The sequence below is a fragment of the Haliotis cracherodii genome, unplaced genomic scaffold, assembly GCF_022045235.1.
Source record: "Haliotis cracherodii isolate W230 unplaced genomic scaffold, xgHalCrac1.p SCAF_3, whole genome shotgun sequence".
Taxonomy (NCBI): Eukaryota; Metazoa; Mollusca; class Gastropoda; order Lepetellida; family Haliotidae; genus Haliotis; species Haliotis cracherodii.
The window spans coordinates 68,341,028-68,364,772 of record NW_027266286.1 but is presented as its reverse complement, the minus strand read 5'-3'; the positions used below and the strand labels follow the sequence as shown (position 1 = coordinate 68,364,772).

Sequence of the window (23,745 nt, the reverse complement as noted above, 5' to 3'; positions counted from 1 at the left end):
TTCACAGACTGTTTATTGAATCATTAACACAAAAAAACCTTAAACAACTGTACAATATTACAACACAAGTCCTGCCCATTTTATTATGTGTGCGTGTGTGCGTGCGTGCATGCGTGCGCGTGTGTACGGCCCGAAATCAGATACCGTTAAATATTTCTCTATGAAACTTTAGGGTAGAGTTCGTTTCCGGAGCATAACTCAGATACCGTTAAATATTTCTCTATGAAACTTTAGGGTAGAGTTCGTTTCCGGAGTGTAACTCAAAAACCATTAAATACTTTCTTACAAAACTTTGCATGTCTACCAGGCACATACTGAATTGGTGCCTGAGTATTGCTGAGTGCAGCTTTAAACAAACAAACAAACAACACTTACAATTCTTTTACAACAAAATATCTTTATGTAGGGTGATTTTGCTTGTGTCTTGTGTTATTTTAGAATTTAGGCAGCATGTGCACTCAAGATTAAGACTGATCAGTTTGCTTGTAATACTGATTGTTCTGAATGTTACCTGCTGTCAAGATGTTGAGGGGTGGTAGGCTAGCGGAGTGAGTAAACCCTTAGCTCGTCACAACGAATACAAATTCTCTTGTATACATGTGTACATTGTATTAAGCCAATTCTTGGTGTCCCCAGCTGTGATCGATGTGACTGGAATATTGCATTATTCAGTGTAAATCCCAACTCACTCACTCACTCTAGACGTTGGTTTGTTCAGGTTGCAGCTGGTAACACGTCTTGTTGAGAAGTACCCTTCCAGTGTCCCAGAGGATGAGTTACTTCCCTTGCTTCAATGTCTCCACAAGCTGCTGAATGACTGCAGAAGGTGAGGACTAGGGCTGGGATGAGTCCAAATGTACTACCCGGGTACCCACCACCCTATTACCCAACCCTACCCGGGTACTCGCTGTAGATATTTAGAGACAGGTACAAAATGTCCGATTTGGAAAAGTTTGACTGTAGCCCTGGTAAATTGTACTTAGATACACGTGTAAAAGGATCCGGTCATGCATACACTGAAGTTTACTGCATGAAGTTTTACCTTTATTCAAACATATAAAAGTCAGAAGGAATGGGTGCATTGTCAGAAAGAAATGGGAACATAAGTGACTTATAGTGTAACCATGAAATTTTAGATAATTTTTGTCATTAAGCAATATGTCACGTGACTAACCACGGGTCCGGGTAGTCCTGTAGGTACCCGGGTCCTACTCTGGACCCACCCGACCCGAGTACCCGAGTTACCCGTCCCAGGCCTAGTGAGAACGCATTTAGTAACATACAGATCAGCAACTGGTCAGTTGTGAGGATACGATACATGTCAGGATATTATAGCAGCTTATATGACACATTAAAACTGATACTTGTCATGTAAAGAGAGACCAGGCTAAATGACTGTCCACACAAGCTTGTATGCTGATGTAAGTTCTAGAATGTAGGTCAATCAATCCTAAAGGGTAATGTTTAAAATCACACGTGTCACAGTGTCGCAATAGGCGACTAACAGGATCCGGTGGTCAGGTTGCTGACTTGGTCATCATATCCCTATTGTTAGGGTCGATGCTCATGATGTCAATCACTAGATTGTCTGGCCCCGACTCCATTATTTTACCTACTGACGTCATATAGCTTGAATTTTGCGTTAAACAACAAAGAAACACACAAACGAAAGGCACTATTTACGAGATTTTGTCCTGAAAACGTGAACCATGGCTTGAAGCATTGTCCCTCGTTTAGGAGTAGTCTTCATTCTCAAAGATATAACAGAATGATATACCAAAATATGTGGAGTAACTTGATTATGTTCAGCTGAGGGGCGCTTGGTACACTGTTTGAAAGTAGGGGACACTGGTGGCCCAGTAGTAAGGTACCAAAATTCGCTGTGTAGAATAGGCACACGAGAAACCTATGATTATGTGTCTGATTGCCAGTTTGCCCAATAGTCAATATCTGAGACCTGCTTCACTTCGAGCTTTCCTCCCACATAAACCTTACAGGCCGTGATATAACTAGAACACTGTTTAAAGTGGTGTTAAACCCCATTCTACCATGAATTTGGAATTTACTCGATTCTGATTGGTCAATCAGAGGCTATTAAATCACAATAAACCCCCTCTGATTAAAACAGCTGGTTTGACGGCCGCATCACCGCGGAAGCTAAAATTGATAGAATAGTACTATTTTCAGTCATTGTCGGTAGGCACATTTAAATAATTATATCTACAATTACAGGTTACAAAATGCACAGATGCGGTTACTACAATATTCAAAGGATGTGTGGCAATACATTTCGTGCAGAAAAATACGACAGAAATCAACAAAGGGAATGTATTTACGTTTTGGAGACAACAGAGAGCTTGGAATTTTGGCGCTTTTCTATATACGACTGTGACGTCATATCTTTTGCGTCACAATGAGCGATATCACGTCATAATGTTGACGTGCAATGTAGAGCGAAAGCCTTGCAAAGCTTGCTTTGTTTTCTTTAGGGATGCCCACCTCATGTTAGCTTACCAAGTTGCCGTGATAATATACTTTCAATGCCTGTCATATGTTCGAGCGAAGTATTACGGTGTAAACAAACTGCTTGCGTATATACAGCACCATATTTTGTTCGGTGATTGCGCAATTCAGATCGATAACCCACTCAAAACACTGAACTCAACCCATGCCGCTTCACTCAGTATATTTGCTAACACCAAAGAGTTCGCGTTTTATTTAGTCATGGTAGAATGGAGATGAACATACTGTGTTTTCAATGTAGAGCTAGGTTACCTGTAGATTTAACCGCGCTAAATTTAACATTTGAAACCTCACGCTGCGCGTTCGGTTCCAAATTCAATTTAGCAGGGTTAAATCTACAGGTAACCTAGCTCTACATTGAAAACACAGTATGTTTATCTCCTAATTCACTTTAAGAAAATATTTTTTTACATTTCTTTCTATACCTTGTACATGAAGTATAGAACCTTGCTAGTGAGTTAACTGTACTCATTTACACCCTGTGTTAGAATTGGTTCTCAGCAACCTTTTATGGTCGTAAAGGACGACCAGGTGGTCTGGCGCGGTGATTTGGTTGAGAGCATGTCCTCATACCGCGACAGCCTAGATCAGATGATTGTCTTGTCCAGACTTGATTAAGTGCAGGCCGCCACCATATAGATGGAATATTACTGAGTGCTGCATTAAACAACAAACAAACACTAACTCCACTTGAATTTCAAATTTGAGAAAGTGACGCTAGCTCCGTGTCAGATGATCCATTTGCCTGTGTTCTAGGAGTGAGATACTCAGGCACATATTCCAGTGTCTGATTGTATTGGTGAGCAGCTACACATCCTTCACACACATCACCATGGCAACAGTCAACTCAACAAGGGACATCTGGCAGACAATATGGTCATCAACACTCAGGTAATTGTTGTGAGAACTATGATCTGTTTGCAGCTTAAATTTAACCCAGAAAAATCCTTAGCTCACCTGGTCGACAAACTTATGCTTTCTAGATAATTTTCTGATAAGGGACAAGCTAAAGAGGTTTGAAATCTGATTTAATTGCATAGCAACAGTGTTATGCATTGTGTCTTACAATGTTGCAATCTGTTTGATATTGTTCCACTAGTGCTTGGTGAATGCTGTAACAATAAGACAAAAATCAAGAAAACATATCTTATTACTGCAGGATTTAAATGGTGTCTGCAGAGATAAGCTTGTTTAACAATAAACAATTAATGCTTTAGATAAATTAAACAGGATTAATCACATGCTTAGATTACCTCAATCTCATTAAAATCAGATGCCAGTTCTTGCTATTGCCGAGGACATTCCATTACAAGTCACACCAGAACAACCTTTTGCGAACTATGACCGACCAATGAAATGACTGACAGGAAGTCAACTTTAGCAACTAAGAAAGCAGCTTTCTTAAGCTTTGCGGTACCAGTTTCAAACTGGCGACTTCCATTCCAGACTATCCTTTTTAAAGTATTTTGAATAAGTCATACAAACCGTAACAGTTGTTTTGTGCAATGTAATATAACAATATGAATATTTCATTTTTCAGTTTTTATTACGTGTTTGTATCCTTACCTATTGTTGATACTACATATAAGGTGTTATATCTAATATCACTCACACATTTAGCTGACACCATGGTATAACTGAAAACATTCTAAGGCATATAGTGTGTTATATCCCATCTCACTCCATATCAGGTCACACATATACCTGAGACCATTGTATAACTGAACTACTGTCCAAGGTTTAGCTGACACCATGGTATAACTGAAAACATTCTAAGGCATATAGTGTGTTATATCCCATCTCACTCCATATCAGGTCACACATATACCTGAGACCATTGTATAACTGAACTACTGTCCAAGGTTTAGCTGACACCATGATATAACTGAAAACATTCTAAGGCATATAGTGTGTTATATCCCATCTCACTCCATGCCAGGTCCATGAGCTCCCACCAGGCTGAAGCAGAGGGCTACCAACAGCTGGGGTTCAACCTCCTAGCCGCCATTGTTCACCAGGAGTTTGTCTGTCCTGAGAAAGACGTTTGGAACCTCTTCCTGCCCAATGTCTCCTCCCCCAACATGGCTTCCATCCACTTCCTGTCCGTCTGTCTCAGTCTTCATGACCTGCCCGAAAACCATCAGCCCAGTATTCTTGGTTCCAACTTCACCGCTGTCAAGGGCTCCTACACCTTGAGAAAGCATCTCTTCGATTGGCTGATTCCAAAAAGAGACGTTTCTGATGTGCCAAAAGTTTGTAAGATTGATCCAGTAGTGATGAGTCAGGTGCTAGTTGCTTTGACTGTCCGAAATCCTGGGTCGGTTATACCTGTTGAGTCAGCGTCCGGTGTCCGGCATTGGACAGAGTTGGAGAAGATTTATCTAGAGACATCCTTCGACTGTGAAATGAGGATAGAAAAAGTGTTTCGGGCGTCAGGAGAGAAGGGCGTGAAAGATGAAGTGGCAGTTGTTCCAAGTTTGTTGGAGACATTGAAACAAGTCTTCACAAGAGAAGTGTCCCACTTTCAGACTGTCTTGGAGCCACAGGTAAGTTAGCTGAAGGTGTTAACTAAAAGTTTCTCGTGCAAAATGAGTCACATTGCATCATCCAAGATGATCAGATGGTCGCAATACATGGACAGGGTGATTCATACCAGTGCTGGGATCCAGCTTAGAAAAGGTTTTAGGTACCCCATTGCTGGTCATTGGAGGCAACGAAGTTGGTTTGTGTGGTCAGACTGTGACTTACTACATTTCATCTCTCATCATTGCTCATGCTTAGCCATTGGTATGACTCGATAATTATGCTCCCGACCTAAAAGGGCGGTGGTATGTAGTTATACAAAGCAATTCTGTCTGTCCGTCCTACCGTCCATCCTTCCATCCGTCCTTCCAAGGACATTTCTTTGTGTGACCTATAACTTGGAAAAATACTGCATAGATTCTTTTCCAAATGGAGGTACAGTTTCTATATCAACAGGAGAGGTGCAGTGTGAAGTTTGTTTTCAATTTTTCAATTTTCAGAAAGAAATACAACCATTTTTTACTTAGTATTGTTTTACTGAAACATTTGTGCGACCTACAACTAGAAATCTACTTCATGGATTCTTTTCAAAATTAGGGAACAGTTTCCATACTAATAGAAGAGGTGCAGTGCAAAGTTATTAAACCTACTGCCAGTTTTACCTATAGTGTTGTTGGTATCTTGCTATCTCATAGTTAACTTATGAGAGGTACTACTTTCAAGCGAAACTTGCTCAGAGGTTTTACATTTGAATCGTAGGACCTAGGTTTTACATTTGAATCGTAGGACCTAGGTTTTACATTTGAATTGTAAGATCTAGGTTTCACATTTGAATCGTAAGACCTAGGTTTTACATTTGAATCGAAAGACTACGGTTTTACTGTCAAATTAGATATGCAGCCATTGTATCCAATGTTGTCCAAGACTAGTTAAAAGTCACAATTTTGTTCACATGAAAATTTCATGATGTAAATTGATAAAAGGGTGTTAAATTCAGTTGTCTGCATGCTGCATATGTTTTTTCTCATTTCCACTGCCAACAAATGACATTTATACAACAGCTATTGCCCCAATGTTTTCATATTCTTTCTGGTATTTCTTGCCTATAGACGGTTCATACACTCCCCTTTGTTTTGGATGAAAAATGTTAAACCATAAGCATGTAAAGGGATTTTCTTACATTTCATTGTCAAACCAAACAAATATTTTTTGTATTTTTGTTTCCATAAACCCCCCCAAAATAAGGCCATGCCGACTAACAAACAACTATTTCTTTTTTATGTTTGATAATATTCATAGAATGGGCGGGACTTGTGTTGCATTGTGGCTCTGAACGAGGTCTCTGATGTGTTATTGTTGTCTACAGATTTTTATGTGTTAATGAATAAATAAGCAGTCTGTGAAGTTGTTACTTATTTATAAGAATGGACTTCAATATGTTTTTTAGTTTATGGAAACATAAAAAACTGTGTGCATTCTGTGCAAGTTTTCACCACCTTTTGACAGATACATAATGAGAGATTAATGATCTTTTGTTTCAGCAACAAACTCTGGAACTCATCATTACCTGTTCATCAGTGCTTACGAAATGCATCCACCTCCTCCTTGACACAGGAGTTGCCTCCCCTGCTATGCTAGCCGACACAGGTCTCGAGGCCTGCCTGAAGACTCTGTTGAGGAAGATGGCCTCCTTCTTGTTGGACTATGTGAAGAAAGGCGGGAGTGGACAGATGCTGCCGATCATTCAGATGCTGCAGACCCTCTTCCCCCGAACTGAGCAGAACACTCAAGGATGTTACATGGTTTCGGAGCTGCTCCGATCTCTGCTTCCTGGGAGCTTCTTTGATCTCATGTTTGAAATTGCATTTAGTAAGGTGAGTTATAAATTTGTGTACCTGAATTGGCTTGTGATTGTGTTTGCTGTGTGGAAATATCCTCAAGAACTTATACTGCACTGATAAGGTTTTTTATTCTTGTAATTGTTCTTGGTGTAAAATGTCTCATCTGCATCTGTATAAAATATGACGAATTCGCAGTGTGTCTGGAGCATGTCCAAACATGTTGTGTCCAAGGAGATCTTGGAACAGGGCCCGGACTTTTGAAAGATTCAGTGTGGTGATATGAATAAACATTGTATTTAGCGAGCCTTGGCCTTAGCTACATCACAGTTAGACACAGATTTTCAGTATATTAGACTGTTCTTTTGATAATGATAGCAATTATCACTTTAGTTTATCCAGATTTCTGATAGTTAATTCTGACTCAATCGCCGAATGACGAGGGCGACGCCATGTTTGTTTGTAAACACTGAAAGTAGTCCCTACTTGACCTTTGATATTTGCATCTCTATCCGCATATGACCCCAACGGATATCGTTTTTATCTGTTGGCTTTATCCTGCCGGGAAAACCTACTCAGTATATGATAAAAGAATATATCTGTAATTTATTTTGCTATATTTTGCATGAATTCACTACCAGTGGTATGTGAACTTCTCAGGAGTAAGGTAGAAACACTCTGCTGACTCAAAGGGCATCTAACTTTTCAGCTGCAACGCTCCAACAGCAACTCCAACAACAGCAGCACACAGCTGGGCAGCCTGCGGAGACGGTCAAGCTTCGAGAGGAGGCCAGGCACCAGCGACAGAGGGCGGTCACGGTATAATGACATAGATGAAATGGATCTGGATTTTGAAGACGTGTCTCGCTCGGCTGGAGGTGATGCAGAGGACATGGATTTTGATGAGGTTGACGACATCGGAGACAGTCAGGATTCGGATGAAACACACAACACTCATGGTAGGTAGATCGAGGATAAGTTTGGAAACCTATGTGAAGTTGATAACGGTGGTCCATGGTGCTGTGGTGAGTCCATTACGGAGTCCTTGTACAACTGGGGAGCTCAGGTGTCCCATCTGCCGCAGTCTGTCCATTCTCTTTCTGATTAAATCCTCCTTGGGGCACTTATTGCATTTTCCTTGCTCAAGAAAATCTACATGACATAGTTGTAACCATTTTCCTTAATAAAAAATGTTACCACACAAAAAACTTCGTTTTTGTATGATATACGACCACCCTTACGGGGCCTCACCACCAACGGCGCCTCACGCCAGGGGGAGCAACTCTCACCCAAATCACTTTCCTTATGTCATCTGGAAGAGACAGACGTGTTGATTTTTCACACAAGACAAAATAAGAGAAATCTATCGTTCGACGAGAACCATGGCTGACCAAACTGTATGTATGGTACATTTCTTTCATTGCAAAGGCGTAATACCTCGCATTGTGAAGTTATAGAGTTGTAATTGACGCCACGTGCACGGTACCTTTGAATTCAAATGGCCGTAATGGCGTCCATATTGTAGTTCCACAGGCTGATACATGTAACACCAAGGCCATTAAGAAACGGCTTGGGGTTTTGTTATATCATACAGCATTGGTCTACAATTTTTTCCTTTACAAAACCCAAGGTGGTGTGTTAATTTATAAACTACACTTACCTTTTTTACGGGTTTTACACCTTAGCGCGTAACACGCCCCTTTGGTGTTATAATTATACTACGACATTGGCTATTAGTATCGCGTTACAAATCGCATTCTACATTACGCCTTTGCTTCTAGTTTCACAATTTATGCACGTATCTTTCCAATCTTTATATCGCACTGATACATGTAAATACCCTTCCCGCCCATCTCAGAAATTACGGTCTTGTTTACAAAGACCTTCAAACTGTGTACGGGTTGTTCTAAGACAGGCACGAACGCTGCCTGATATGTCTGGCGGAGGACATTGCCTTTACCCCCCAAAAGAGACAAGTTGACTTGTTCCACTTTAAAGAGGTCTATTAAAGGCGGGGGTAGATATCAGATCTACTAAGACATCCCCCCCTCCCCATCTAAAAAGGGTGAAAAAGCTGCCAAGATTGTCTCCCCCCCTCCCTCTCTGGGGGCCGGGGGAGAAGGCTCGAGGGTCCCCTAGTAAGCACTGCACCCTCTCCTGCACTGTCTTTGGCAGACTGTTCTGCGTTACTTAAGTCGCCGATGGCGTCGATGATGGAGGAGGTGAAGTCTCGGCTCCGGCAGGAGCTACAGACTGAGCCTTCCCCGTTGTCGGCGCCGGACGCGGCTTCGAGATCTGTGTTATGCCCGGCGTCGGCCGAGGCAGGCCACTTGATCTCGGGGGCGATCCGAGACCGGGCTTCGGCTCCGGCTCGAGGTAGCTCCCCAGCGGAGGGGTGGCGGGCGCCGGCCCGTGCACTACCGACGCACAATTTTCCCTAGCGGAGCCAGACGCCTCTTCCGAGGCCGAGGCTTTCACTAGTGGATTCGTAGCCTGGAGCCAGGGGGGTTCCCTTTGTCTCGGGGACGATCCGAGACCGAGCTTCGGCTCCGGCTCGAGGTCGCTCCCAAGCGTAGTGGTGGCGGGCGCCGGCCCATGCACCACCGACGCACAATTTTCCCTAGCGGAGCCAGACGCCTCTTCCGAGGCCGAGGCTTCCACTAGTGGATACCTAGCCCGGGGCCAGGTGGGTTCCCTTGAACCTCCGGCACCTCGGCACCGGGACTCGGCATCGGGCCGGGTGCAGAGGCACGTGCGGGACAGGATTGTCCAGGTACTGCCTCAGGTGGCTGCGCCCGTGCCAGAGTCGGAGACACCCAACTTGACTAAGGTCAAGCAGGGCCGGCGGTTGCCCCCCTTTTCCCGCGTGCGGTGCAGAGTTGAAGGCTGCTTACATATGCTTCGAGGAGCAATATCATAATGCATACCAACAGCTCCGTGTGTCCGTACACTCCGCGTATCTGTCGGCTGTACAGAGGGAGTTAGCGGGAGAGGGGCCGGTCGACTCTTCGGAGTTGGCCGCGCAACTAACGGAAGTTCAGTTATCTTACGCGGGACGCTATTCGTAGCTGTGCCTCGCAGATGATGTGCGCTGTTATGGGCATGCGCAGGCGGTGGATGTCGGTATCTAAATACTCGACTTACACACGCCAAGACCTACTTGCTTTGCCGTATAAGAGGGTGCCACCCTCTTCCCTGGGGCTCAGCAGGTGGTCCGAGAGGCCGCTCAATTGTATACTTCCATCAAAGACTCATAAGGCCATGTTGGAGGTACCAAGCGTTAAAACCGCGTAAGCGGGCCTCTCCAATTGTTCCCTCCTACGCTAACGCACGGGTCAGACGTCCACACCTGCTTGGAAGCCGCCGCTTCCTTCAGGTATAAGGGCGCCGGGAGGAGCAAGAGAGGCACGGGCCGGGGCAAGGCAGCTGGTCGAGACCAACAGCTTATTCGCGGGGCTGGGAAAGATGAGTTCCCATTAGCGCCCGAAGAGCCCCGGGTGAACGCACAGTCGCAAGTTATCGAACTGCCGACAGCCGGGGTCCACTGCCGACAGCCGGATGTCCCCGTAGGCGGCCGACTGGCTCTATTCCTGAAGGAATCGGAGACAGTTACATCACAATCCCCGGACCCCGTCCATTTTAAGGGATGGCCATTTGCCTCGGTGGAAACATCATCCGCCCCTCCCCTTCTCCGGGATAAAGCACACTCCGGTGCCTGCTACCCGAGAGAAGGCGGAATTCCTCCGTGCCGAGGTCGACGCACTTATGAAAGCTGCGATCGAACTGGGTCCCGAGGGACAGGAAAGCGAGGGCTTCTACTCGACTTGTTTCCTAGTCACCAAACAGTGATCTCACCTGTCGAGACAGGAGAATGGCTAACGTCAATAGACTTAAATACGCCTATCTCCACATACCAATACACCCCGAGTTCAAGAAATACCTCAGGTTTTCTTTCAACGGGAGGTGTTATCAGTTCAGGGTTCTACCATTCGGGATCTTCACGGCCCCGAGGGTGTTCACCAAGCTGATGTTGATTCCCGCCCAAGTGGCCAGGTCAAAAGGTCGGTTCTGCCATCCGTACCTCGACGACTGGTTACTAAGAGCTCTATCGCAATCCCTGAGTCAGATAGCTACACAACAAGTGATAGATATTCTGATCACTCTAGGGTGGATGGTCAATCTCAAGAAGTCAGATCTGAGCCCCACTCAGAATCTAGTCTTCCTAGTGGCTAATTTCAACACGGTGAGAGGACCTGCATCTCTGTCACAAGATATGAAGTCCCTTAAGCGCAAGTCACACTGCTCGTACATAGCTCCTCCAGTTACTGGACAACATGGCGGCGACAGTGGATTTGGTCTGGCGGGGCGCTTGAGAATGAGTCCCATTCAACAAGCACTCTGTCGACTTTGGGCGAACTCGGAAGATCTCGAGACTGTGCTCGAGACTCCGTAGTGGCTCATTACACACCTCCAGTGGTGGACCGAGGTCGGGAATCTGTCCCGGGGGCTCCCCCTCGACACTCCCGTTCCGTCTCTCACAGTTCAAACAGACGCGTCACTCTCCGGCTGGGGAGGCGTTCTGAATGATCACACTGCCTCGGGACTATGGTCCCAGCAGGAGATCAAACTGCATATCAATGTGCTAGAACTGAGAGCGGTCAGGTGGGTGTTCCAATGCTTCCCGGGTCTGCTTCGTGGCCAAGTGGTTCGTCTAGAGATGGACAACCAAACGGCGATGACTTACATCCGGAAGCAGGGGGGAACGGCGTCTCCGTCGCTTCGACGAAAGACGTGGCAGTTCCTACAATAGTGCAACTCTCACGATATCAGGGTGCTACCTGTTTATCTCCCGGGGGTGGACAACGTCCGTACGGACGCTCTGTCTCGCCGGATCCTCGCTCCTCACGAGTGGAGGCTCGACCCGGGGATATTCGGGATTTTCTCCCTGTTATACAGGCCGTTACAGGTGGATCTGTTTGCGTCTGTGATGAATCACCAGACACCAACGTTCTGCTCCCGAGTCCACGACCCGAGGTCGGTGGCACCGGACGCCTTCCAGCTAGATTGGACGGACAGAATTCTGTGGGCATTCCCCCCAGTACCTCTGATTTCCAAGGTCCTGTCTCAGCTAAGCACTCAGCCTGCGCGACTAATTGTGCTCCTGGCACCTCTTTAGTCGGCGCAGAGTGGGTTTCAAGTAATACTCAGGTTTCTGGCTCAGCCTCCTGTTATATTACCTTTATGACCGGACCTCCTATCCCAGAACGGGGACCTCCACCCGAATCCCAGGATTCAATGGGTGGCTTGGTCACTGTCAGGAATCGCCTCCAGAAGAGCGGTTTTCCTGCACGAGTTGCAGACACAATACTGGCTTCGCGGAGGGATTCGACAAACGTTCAGTACGATAGATAGGCCTGCTATGCACCCTGGTGTGTCGATAGAGGGATTGCAGATCTATTTTTCTGCAGATCTCGTATCCGTGCTTGAGTTTCTCCAGTCGCGACTAGATGACGGCCTGGCCGCATCAACAGTCCGGGGGTACTCTACAGCTATCGCAGCTTTTCACGTCACTGTCGACAGGGCACTTCTGGGTGCACACCCATTAGTGCAGCGCTTTTTAGCAGGTGTGGACAGGATCCGACCGCCAGTCCGGCGGATCAGTCCCCCTTGGGACTTGTCAATCATTCTCGATTGGCTGTCCGGTCCTTCCTTTCGGGATCTGTCCTCTCTCTCTCTTCAGCTGTTGAGCTGGGAGACGGCGTTCCTTGTGGTGGTAACGTCCGGCAGACGGGTAGGCGACATTCGTGTTATGTCAGCCGATCCCGAAATAACTGTCTTCCATGCGGTCGATAAATATCACCGGGACAGAGTCAGTTTTCGACTGCCGGACTCTTACCGTCAAAGGGTCGCACACGCTTCCACGTGAACGGCTCCTATTGAGCTACCTGCTCTTTCACAGCCTTCCTCATCGGGGACCACTGCAAGACATGCTCATGTCTTGGATGTCCGCACGACTCTCAAGGCCTATATCAGCAGAAATATTGGTGTCCGTAAGGATAACCAACTATTTTGCTGTTACGGCGGTAGGAAGGTTGGCTCACCTGCGAGTAAACAATCTATCTCGAGGTGGATAGTTTCAACCATTTGTACAGCGTATACGCTTACAGGCAGGGACCCCCCTACCAGGTTGAAGGCTCATTAGGTTAGAGCAGTTGCTGCGTCAAAAGCGTACGCCGCGGCTCTGCACATTGAGCAGATCTGCTCTGCGGCTATTTGGAGCCAGCCGAGCACGATTCATCAAACCTTACCAACTCGACAAACACTCAAGCGAGCGTACTCGGTTTGGTCAGTCAGTTCTCCGAACGGGGCAAAGTTCTAATCTCTAGCCGATTGAGCATTCAAGATTTTAGACAGTCCTCCGGTTATACTGCTCAGTAATGGTCCGGATTTTATCTTCTGCGGTCGATAAATATCAGTCCTTAATACTCGATAATACTCGTATTTTGCGCACGTGCTCCTTCGATCCACGGGTACCCTCTGGCCTAGCTCAGCGCTGGTTATGGTCTCTCGTGATCTACGCCCCTATATCACTTGTTCAAAAAAAGTGTGGGGGTGGGAGGTGTTTCGAGTTCTCAACTTATGACAAGCCGCAAAAACAGGCTTTATCATAATATATGGTCGACCACGCCCTGTCTCTAGCCCCCGCCTTTCGACGGTGGTGCCTCACGATAAGGTTGGTTCCATTTATTGAACTCAAAATTTTATTCTGTTGAATAATCAAATACGATGTATTTATTTACGCCTGTTGCTGACGGATGCCACTTCCTAGATTATCTTTGGGAGTCTGTCCTGATGCAATAAGTGCCCCAAGGAGGATTTAATCAGAAAGAGAATTTTACAAACCTGTAGAGGTTATGAATTCTCTGATGAAATCCTCCTTGGGGCACGGCCACCCACCTCCCCACATTCCGTCAGCATTTGACATATGGAAAGTGATTTGGGTGAGAGTTGCTCCCCCTGGTGTGAGGCGCCGTTGGTGGTGAGGCCCCGTAAGGGTGGTCGTATATCATACAAAAACAAAGTTTTTTGTGTGGTAACATTTTTTATTAAGGAAAATGGTTACAACTATGTCATGTAGATTTTCTTGAGCAAGGAAAATGCAATAAGTGCCCCAAGGAGGATTTCATCAGAGAATTCATAACCTCTACAGGTTTGTAAAAATAGTGATGCCAGTCCCATGATCATCACATTCGTGAGTTCGAATCTTAGATTTTCCTTGATTGTGATTCTGGATGTGTCAGTTGATGCACTGAAACTTTGTTCATAACTACATTTGACCCAACCCACTCACAAATTTCATGTCAAACTGCGGCATGGTATCTCAGTGGGCTAGCACTATAAGACAAGCAATATTTTGGACTACCGGTAGTATAAGCAGCCGCAGACATGAACACACACACATGAACAGACACACATGAACACACACACATGCACACACACACATGAACACACACACATAAACACACACACATGAACAGACACACCCACACAAAATAATCTTGAACGTGATGTCAAACCCCATTTTACCACACCTCATCTTTATGTGTAGCTGCATGTGCGTTAGTTCCCTCAACGTAATCTCTCCTCAGGGTGTCCGAGCCTGGTGAGTGAGGAGGGACTGACCGAGACTTGCAAGCAGCGCCTTGAGGCGGTGAGACTCTTGTGCCTGTGCTGTAACTATGAAAGCAGCGTGGCGCCCTCTGCTGTACCATACAAGGCGGAGATGGAGACCTCCTTCATCAAGAACAAGCTGGCCGAGCTTCTGGATGGTGACATGTTTGATACAGGGAGGGCTGTGGATCTGTTGAGTGTGAGTATCTACCAGACGGACTCCCAACTTTCATCTTTCTCATCTTTTATTTGTATTAAATATATTTTAATAAATTTAATTGAGATTCCCAGGTAGCACACCAGGTCACCAATTCACCATGCTTATCATGAGAGCTAGTTTTGGGGGATATAGACTAGTAGTATGTCATCATGCCATGACAAAATAAATTGTTGGCCATGCTATCAGCCTCTTTGTGTGTAGGATTTTATGTGGGTCTTTGCAATATTCCAGCAATATCACGGTGGGGGACACCAGAAATGGGCCTTACACATGGTACCCATGTTAGAATCGAACCTGAGTCTTTGGTGTGACCATCGAACACTTTAACCCCATCAGCCTATGTATTGTTGTCCATGCTATCACTGATTCCCGGGAAACCAGACGCTGTTTACAGGTTGACATGATATCTTTAGCAGCTGCATAAAACAATATGCACTCACTTTCTCAAAGGAATCAGTTTGTTATTTGTTTTTAACACCGCACTCAGCAATATTGCAGCTATATCACACCATTCTGGACCATACAATCCAGTGATTGACATCATAAGCATCAATCTACGAAATTGGGATACAATAACATGCATCAACCAAGTCAGCGAGCCTGACCTGATCCTGCAAGTCGCCTTTTATGACAAGCATGGGTTGCTGGAAACCAATTTTAACCTGAGTCCTAACAGGCGGAGATGGAGAAGTATGAGTTTGGGGATCATGTTTCATTCTTGATTTGGGAAAATGTGGGTTTGAATCATGTTCTAAAAGCGTACTGTTTGTTTATGGTGTTTATGGTTTTGTTATCAAAATAGCAGTGGGTAAGAGATTCCTATTGAAATGCCCTTGATTTCTGTTTTAGATGGATGCCATGGTGAGAGCCTTGACAACGCAGTACCATAACGTCTCCGATACAGATTTGGAAAATATGGTTGATGCTGTCAGGTAGATGTCACATTTGTTACTTCACTTTTTAGCTATATGTATGATGTTTCTTTAAATTGCTGTGAATTTTATGTGAAATAGGTCCATTTTATTTCTTGAAATGGGATGGATGTCAAATGGTAAATACATGTGTGGGAGTTGTAATTTCAAAACCACAAATCCATGTGACCTGAGAGAAAACAGACAGATTAGTATCATGTTAACATTTAACGCACCTTGTAACTGGTACACACCAGATTTGGCCCATTTCCAGCCTAGGTGTAGATAATGTAACAAGTGTAACAAGTGCCTTGTGTGTAAATTAGACACTGATTAGATCAGAATTTCCAGATTTAACTAATTTACACGGGATCGATACCCATGTCTACAGTTATTTTCCGTAAATACAAAAAGTCAATTCGTAATTATTTTTTAAGGAAAGGAGACGAAGAATTTTTTTAGTTCATCTATCATATCTAATGAACTGGGTCTTTTGGGTTGAAAATTATTTTTCCTGCATATTTTTTTCCCAGACAATATTGATCTTCCAACTGCAGTCACTGGTTGTTAGTGGCCCATGTTAATTCTTGTTTTAGACGCGTGATCGTCTCACAGCGGCGGGACCAGGAAGTGTGTTGTCTCTGTCTTGACCTCATCACCCAGCTAGCGCCCCATCTCACTGACCCCGACAATCTGCCCTCCAGTGTGAAGAAGGAATGCAGGGAGATAACTCTGAAACTCCTCAGTGCCTTCTGGTCAGTAAACATCAAGTTTTAAGCTGCTTCTCTCATACATATCATCAGCAACTAATCTTTGTGGGATTCTGAGGCAGAATAGGTTCCCAAAATGACTTTTCTGATATTTCTTTAATACAACTGACTCTATTTAAATATTTTATTTTTTCTCCCAGCGACATTGTAAGAACGATACAAAATTCTGATAAACAACCGTAAAGAAATTAATCGCCTAACTATATCAGGAGTCAACAATTCAGGATCAAATAATCACAGTATGTTACATCGTAATCATACCCCAAAGGCAAGGATCATTGCAGGAAATATGCGTGAGTGAGTTGGGTTCAACATCGCTTTTAACATTATTCCAGTTATATCACGGCGTGTCAGTTTAATGTGGGAGTAAAGCACGAAGTGATGCAGGTCTCAGACGTTAACCACTTCGGTGAAACCCACGAGCACGGGTATGGTGCTGACAAACCTAGAAACAAAATTGGGGCGAACCGGGATTCGAACCCACAATCATAGGTTTCTGGCGTGCCCAAGGGACGCAACTCTGCACAGCGAATCGCTGTGGACAGTGGTCATGATTGATAGATGAAATAACAGACACCCTTCTCAACTGCTCTTGATGCGCTGTAGCTACAATGAATATTATTGCGCATCCTTTGGGATGCAGTATATCTTTATTCTGCTTCCATTGTCTACATCTGTGTGTACTGGTCACACGTTTGTGCATCGTGTACATCCCTGCTGTGGTGTTTTAGTACAGCTGTTATGCTCTGTTTTAGCAAACTGCGCGGTGAGTATGCAGCAGCAGTCCGACTGTCCATGGCCAAGTGTATGCGGGCGTTCATGCAGGTAACGTCAAATCACATTTCAGTCTTTGTCCCAAAAAATTGTCTCTATTTGCCCAAACATATCATATGGTATTTTATTTGCTCATCTTTCTAGACCAAACAGAATGTTACTAGACACAGACTTTAAACTAGTGGCTGAAGTCACAGACTGTATTTTGCTTCATATCTGAGGTGATGAGGGTGGTAGGGTAACCTAGTGGTTAAAGCATTTGCCCATTACGCCAAAGACCCGGGTTCGATTCCCCACATGGGTACAATGTATGAAGCCCATTTGTGGTGTCCCCGGGCATGATATTGCTGGATTATTGCTACAAACGGCATAAAACTGTACTCACTCCTTGGAGATGAAATACGTCTGAATGTCGCGTTCTAGATTATTGCCCTCCTCTAGCAATAAGTGACAACATACTCACTCCGAGCCGACCTGTCCTTGTGTTATCCCCTTTAAAGCTGAAAGGCAGGCAGGGTCAAAAGTAGTACCGTCTTTTAACGTCTTTTGGTATGACATGGCCTGGGATCTAACCACTGACCTGCTCTCCAGGGAGAAACTAAGAAGATTTGATGTATTGTCATGGTGACAGTTAGATGAAACTATTTTGCATTTATGATTGTCAGTGTAATACATTGTATGCATTATTTGTTGCAGTGTGATCCCACCGATGAGTGGAGCGTCTTGACGATGAAGAAGGATGAAGACGAGGCTGATGAGAGCATCTCGACAGAGTTTCACAACTGTCTGCTAGACACATGCCATGTGACCTGTTTGTATGTGGCAGAGGCTCTGCAGAAGTGAGTTATCCACCTCCAGTACCTTAAAGATCCGGGTTAGAATAGGTCTTCAGTAACAAATGCTGGCTGTAAAGGGCGATTATGCTTGTCGTAAGAGGCGACTAACGGGATTGGGTGTTTGGGCTCGTTGACTTGGTTGATGCATGTGATCGTATCCTAATTTTATAGATAGATGCTCATGATATCAATCACTCGATTGTCTGGTCCCGACTTGATTATTTACATATGGCTTGAATATTGCTGAGTGATGCGTTAAACAGCAAACAAACAAACATCTCCAGCTTTATACCCCCCATTGCTGCTCATGCCCTATACCCTGCTGCTGCTATGTAAGCCTTAATTTATAGCAGGGTGCCATGTTTCACCAATGTACTGTGCATCATTATTCATAGAAGATACAATACATGATGCATCTGCCCATGTTTTGATACAAAATTTGGCTACTTTGCCTAGCGTTGCTTTGCCTCCTATCACAAAGCAAAATGGTAAATCTGATTGCAAAAACAGGATGGAAATTAGCACTAGGCCGCTAGTCTTGACCAGTTTTGTTAATGTTAAACGTATCCTTAGGGCTAGTAGAACATTTTGCGGGGTATTGCCTTTATGTTATCACTGTTCTTGTACATGTCCTTGGTTCATTTCCATCCTTGAAAATACTTTGTAGTACATGCCTAAATTACCATATATCGCCACCTGTAAGGCAACCCCTGTTGGTGGCAACAACCTCCTGTTAGCCACATTGAACATGGAGAATATCACAGCCAAAATGTTCAGATGAAGTACCACAATAGCGTTGTATCGTTACTTAAGTATATTGATATGTATTGAAGCTTGAAGTAGTCATGTAGTCAGTTGTATTAGGGTTTGGGTGAATGAATGTTGTTTAACTCTACAGTAAGCATGTTTCATCTATGTCACCGTGACCTCTGATCAAGTCTGGACCAGGCAAACATGATGTCCATCTTTGGATTGTCTGGTCCAGATTTGATTTATTTACAGCTTGCCGTCATATAGCTCTAATATTGCTGAGTGAGGCATAAAACAACAAAAAATCATAGCCTACATGAGATCTGTTCTACCCAGAATCCCCACGGGGATGTACACGGTGGACGCCGGGAGTTATGTCTATCGTGTCCACTACTTATATATTTGTGGTCACTAGTGGTCATCTCCAACTCTTACCTTTGACTGCAGCCTGTTTGTGATTCCCTCCAAGGATGGCCTGCAGCCCAAACCTGCTCAGCAGCAGCATGCAGCCTTCGACCTCCTCTATCAGGACTGTAACGAGCTGATGATATTCAAGGTACTGGATGTCTGTGTGCTGGCTGTCAGTGGAATTAATATCTGCATTTGTTTCCTAACATATGGGGTCGATGGGGTAGCCTAGTGGTTAAAGCCGGCGCTTGTCACGCCTACGGCCCGGGTTCAATTTCCCAGATGGGTACAATGTGTGAAGCTTATTCTGTTATCCCCCACCATAAAGCCTTACTCACTCCTTACAGACATTTGCAGTGTTCCTTCTAGAGCATGCCTCTCATTTATAACACCAGAATTATCACTATATCACACCATCCATTGATGCAACCATTCACCCAACAATCCATCATCCAACCAACCAACAATCCGTCCATCCATTCATCAATCTAACCATTCTTCCAACTATCCATCAACCAACCAACCAAACAACCCTCCCTCCCTCCCTCCTTCCCTCAATACATTGATGCAACCATTCACCCAACGATCCGTCCATCCATCCGTCAATCCAGCCATTCTTTCAACTATCCATCATCCTACCAACCAACCAACCAACCATCCACTCCTCAATACATTGATGCAACCATTCATCCAACCATCCATTTATTCATCAATTCTTTAATCTGATTATCCATCCATCCATCCATCCATCATCTATTGACCATCAATTTTCCATCCATTGCCCATCCATCCATCCATCCATTCATTCATTGTCCATCCATCCATCCATCCATCCATCTATTCCTTTGTCCGTTGTTTCCTGGTGTGTAGGAGAGGAAGTCGGTTGAGCGCCAACAGGATGAGGTGCAGTGCCGCACCTCGACTCTGCTGACCGTGCTGGCCACGGTGGCCTGCAGCAGCCCGGTCAGCGAGAAGAAGTCCATGTTTGCCCTGTGCCAACTCATCAGGGAGAAGGGCATCGCCGTGGACAAGGTGCTCAAGGTCGGTCATATTTAATGCAGTACCATAAGAATAAGTGTTCATTTCATTTGATTGTTGTTTAACACAGCACAGCAATATTCCAGCTACATGACAGCAGTGTGTAAATAATCGAGTCTGGATCCCGTTAGTGGTGTGTTACAACAAGCATAGTCACCTTTTCTTCACTGGACTAAGAATCTACGTAAGGTTGTGCCGTTAGATGGAAATTGATTGGAGTTCCCAAACTGAAATAAATCTACAAGTGCTTTCACTAGAAGATTGTAAATGAATTGACTCTGTATTGTAAGTTTTAAATAATTTCCTGCAGAAATTAGTTTTAAGTGGTACCAAGTTATGAAGGAGTAGCATTCATTCCTAATGCATATGCATATTGCTGCTTGTGGCAGGTGCTGCGGAAGGTGAGTGTGTTGCTAGGCTACACGGACGTGACGCAGTACATCTGTAGCCACCTGCCATATCTCCTCAACCAGTGGCTGGAACTGGAGTACCCTCTCTCGGAGTTTCCCTACAGTTTACTGGGTGTAGACAGCTTAGTAACGTTCTTCAGGTATGTGGACATCTTGCATTTAACCCTTTGAAAGCATTTGTTCTTGTAGAAAGATCTTTGGCTTTGGGATTGTTGTTCATTTCACAAATTGCACCCATGTGGGGAATTGAACCCTGGTCTTTGTTATGACCAGCAAATGCTGTAACCACCAGACTACCCCACAGCCCCTATTTCTTCATGAAGCCTTGTTTTCACATGAAACATGCATCAAACTGGTGCCTTTTGCTCTTCAGATATTTTTGTTGATATTTTGTGTTTAAAAGTCAACAAAATGGACTAAAGTTCAAATGAGGTTCAGCATAAATCATATACCATTCAATATTATTTTAATGAAACTTTGTAAGCACATCAAATATACATCATACAACACTATTGAAATTCCAGATTAATATAGGTCCGCAGCAACCTACGCTTGTCATGAGAGGCGAGTGAGTGGATTGGGTGGTCATGCTTGGGGACTCTGTTCATTATGTGACATCGTCGTACACTGATAGAGCGGTTCATTATGTGACATCTTACACTGATAGAGCGGTTCATTATGTGACATCGTCGTACACTGATAGAGCGGTTCATTATGTGACATCGTCGTACACTGATAGAGCGGTTCATTATGTGACATCGTCGTACACTGATAGAGCGGGATGTTGCTCATGATGCAGTGTTTGGTAAAAACAAGCACAGCATCATACAGAAAATTCTTATTTTGAAATATGACATATACTTCTGGGAATTAGACCATGATTTGTTACAATTCTGTTTATGTACGATTCTGTTATTTGCGGTTTTGAAATTTATTTGAAAGCTTTTCCAGTATCAGTGGATGGATGGTTGGTTGGTTGGACGATGGATGGTTGGGTGAATGGTTGCATCAATTGATGGTGTGATGTAGTGATTATAAATGAGATATGGAAATGGCATCATATTGCTGATGCTACTTTAACAGTGTAGCAGATATAAATGGTCAACTATTATACCAATGTAAGTCCAGACTACATCAGTGAAATAATCTTAAAACCCCATTTCACCTGACCTCTTGTATTAAATACCTGTGTGTGAATCCTATGCAGGTCGTATGGCAATGTCTTAGTGCCTGGCTTGTTCATGCACGGCCTGCTAGAGGACATCCAGGCGTTGGCCTCAGACGCTGAGCAGGGCTGGAAGCAGGTTATCATTGACAGCATCCCCAACATCGTCATCCACATCCTGCCGCTGTTCGCAGCCTCCACGTCAGAGGAGGTCGCCAGTGACCGAGAAGTGAAGAAGAGAACCAGTCTAGCTTCGAGGCGTTATGACATGTTGGAGAAGGAAGTGACGAGTGAGGTGGGATATGCTACACACACAGACACAGACAGACACACACAGACACACACACAGACACACACGCACACACTCTATTTGTCAACAAGTGTGGGGGTCATTCAACAAGTGTGGGGTCATTCTTGGAATAGAGTGACTCATACCTGTGGGAAATACCTGCGTATATGCGCTTCCAAAATTGTGTTGGTTTTTACCTGTGGGGGCATGGTGTCCCAATTGTCTAAGGTGATGTAATGTGCTGTGTTGAGTTCCTGTTGGTGTGCCAGGATACTCTGATTATGAATTTTGGTTTGTTGGCGCCATACCTGTGCTCGTGGGTTTCCTCCCTCATTAAGTTGTTTTTCCCAGCTTGACACATATAATTTTAAATGTATTTTATCAAGACGAAACATCAATATCATGTCATGGGATATGTTGAAATATTTTTAGGTTTTGTCAGCCAATAACTTGATGCTAGTGGCTGTGTGGTTTCAGGTGATAGACCGAGAGATTCATGCTAACCTGGACGTAATCATCGTCAACATCCTCATGTGTCTACACGGAACTGGAACTGATGAGGCAGACGGCAGGTACACTACCAGCTGTAATAAATATCTAGAAAGTGTGGACCGAGTGCTTACAGTGTTGGTCCTAGCTATACCTGTGTCATCATTCTCTTGTACAAGCTAATGGTTTCAGCCTTGGGGTGCCTCATCCAGGTTCTAGAAATATGTAGAAAGTGTGGACCGAGTGCTTACAGTGTGGGTCCTAGCTATACCTGTATCATCGTTCTCTTGCACAAGCTAATGGTATCAGCCTTGGGGTGCCTGGCCCAGGCTCAATTATTTAGCCATTAAACAACGTTCACTCACCCACTTACCCTAACATGGCCAGTGTCGTGTTTCATTGTGTGACCTTGTGAGCTGTACCATGACTTTCCATATCCTGTATCACTACAAAGTGTATCCTAACAGCTCCAGTTGAGAAGAGCACCACATTGTTTAAAGCCATGTCTGCTTTCACATGTCAGTATTTAGATTATCACAGGGCACCCAGTGAAGCTCTCTCTGTTGAGGAAATGGTGGGGTAGCCTAGTGGTTAAAGCGTTCGCTTGTCACACTCGCCACATAGGTTTGATTACCCACATGGATACAATGTGTGATGCCCATTTCTGGTGTCCTCCGCCGTGGTATTGCTGGAAAATTTGATAAGAGTGGTGTAAAACCTCACTCACTCAATCACTCACTCACTCACTCACTCACTCACTCACTCACTCACTCACTCACTCACTCACTCACTCACTCACTCACTCACTCACTCATGGTAATACAATTATTTAAAGCCTGGAAAAGTGCGGACTGATTATGAAAGGACAGTTACTCACTGTCTTGTTTCAGCTGCTGCCCGGACCCCAACCCCCCCAGCTACAACAGCTACATCATCAAGTCCACGCTGGATTACCTCACCAACAGCTTCTCCGGCAGCACAGCCAGGTCCCTTGTGTCTGTACTGGCTAAAACACAGGTACGTCTGTCAGGTCCCAGGTGTCTGTACTGGCTAAAACACAGGTACGTCGGTCAGGTCTCTGGTGTCTGTACTGGCTAAAACACAGGTACATCGGTCAGGTCGCTGGTGTC

The 23,745-nt window shown here is 44.7% G+C and overlaps 1 protein-coding gene across 1 annotated transcript in view; it reads left to right on the top strand.

Moving 5' to 3' along the window:
• LOC139473734 (serine-protein kinase ATM-like) overlaps positions 1 to 23,745 on the top strand; it is an 88,859-nt gene that overhangs the window by 18,866 nt on the left and 46,248 nt on the right. The window contains exons 12-27 of the mRNA XM_071256462.1: positions 719 to 826; positions 3,280 to 3,414; positions 4,463 to 5,069; positions 6,588 to 6,920; positions 7,594 to 7,843; positions 14,534 to 14,754; positions 15,625 to 15,707; positions 16,283 to 16,441; positions 17,212 to 17,281; positions 17,927 to 18,069; positions 19,264 to 19,372; positions 20,095 to 20,265; positions 20,652 to 20,812; positions 21,880 to 22,132; positions 22,604 to 22,698; positions 23,506 to 23,632. Coding sequence (XP_071112563.1) covers positions 719 to 826; positions 3,280 to 3,414; positions 4,463 to 5,069; positions 6,588 to 6,920; positions 7,594 to 7,843; positions 14,534 to 14,754; positions 15,625 to 15,707; positions 16,283 to 16,441; positions 17,212 to 17,281; positions 17,927 to 18,069; positions 19,264 to 19,372; positions 20,095 to 20,265; positions 20,652 to 20,812; positions 21,880 to 22,132; positions 22,604 to 22,698; positions 23,506 to 23,632 — 3,025 coding nt within the window. The remainder of the gene's footprint in view (positions 1 to 718; positions 827 to 3,279; positions 3,415 to 4,462; positions 5,070 to 6,587; positions 6,921 to 7,593; positions 7,844 to 14,533; positions 14,755 to 15,624; positions 15,708 to 16,282; positions 16,442 to 17,211; positions 17,282 to 17,926; positions 18,070 to 19,263; positions 19,373 to 20,094; positions 20,266 to 20,651; positions 20,813 to 21,879; positions 22,133 to 22,603; positions 22,699 to 23,505; positions 23,633 to 23,745) is intronic.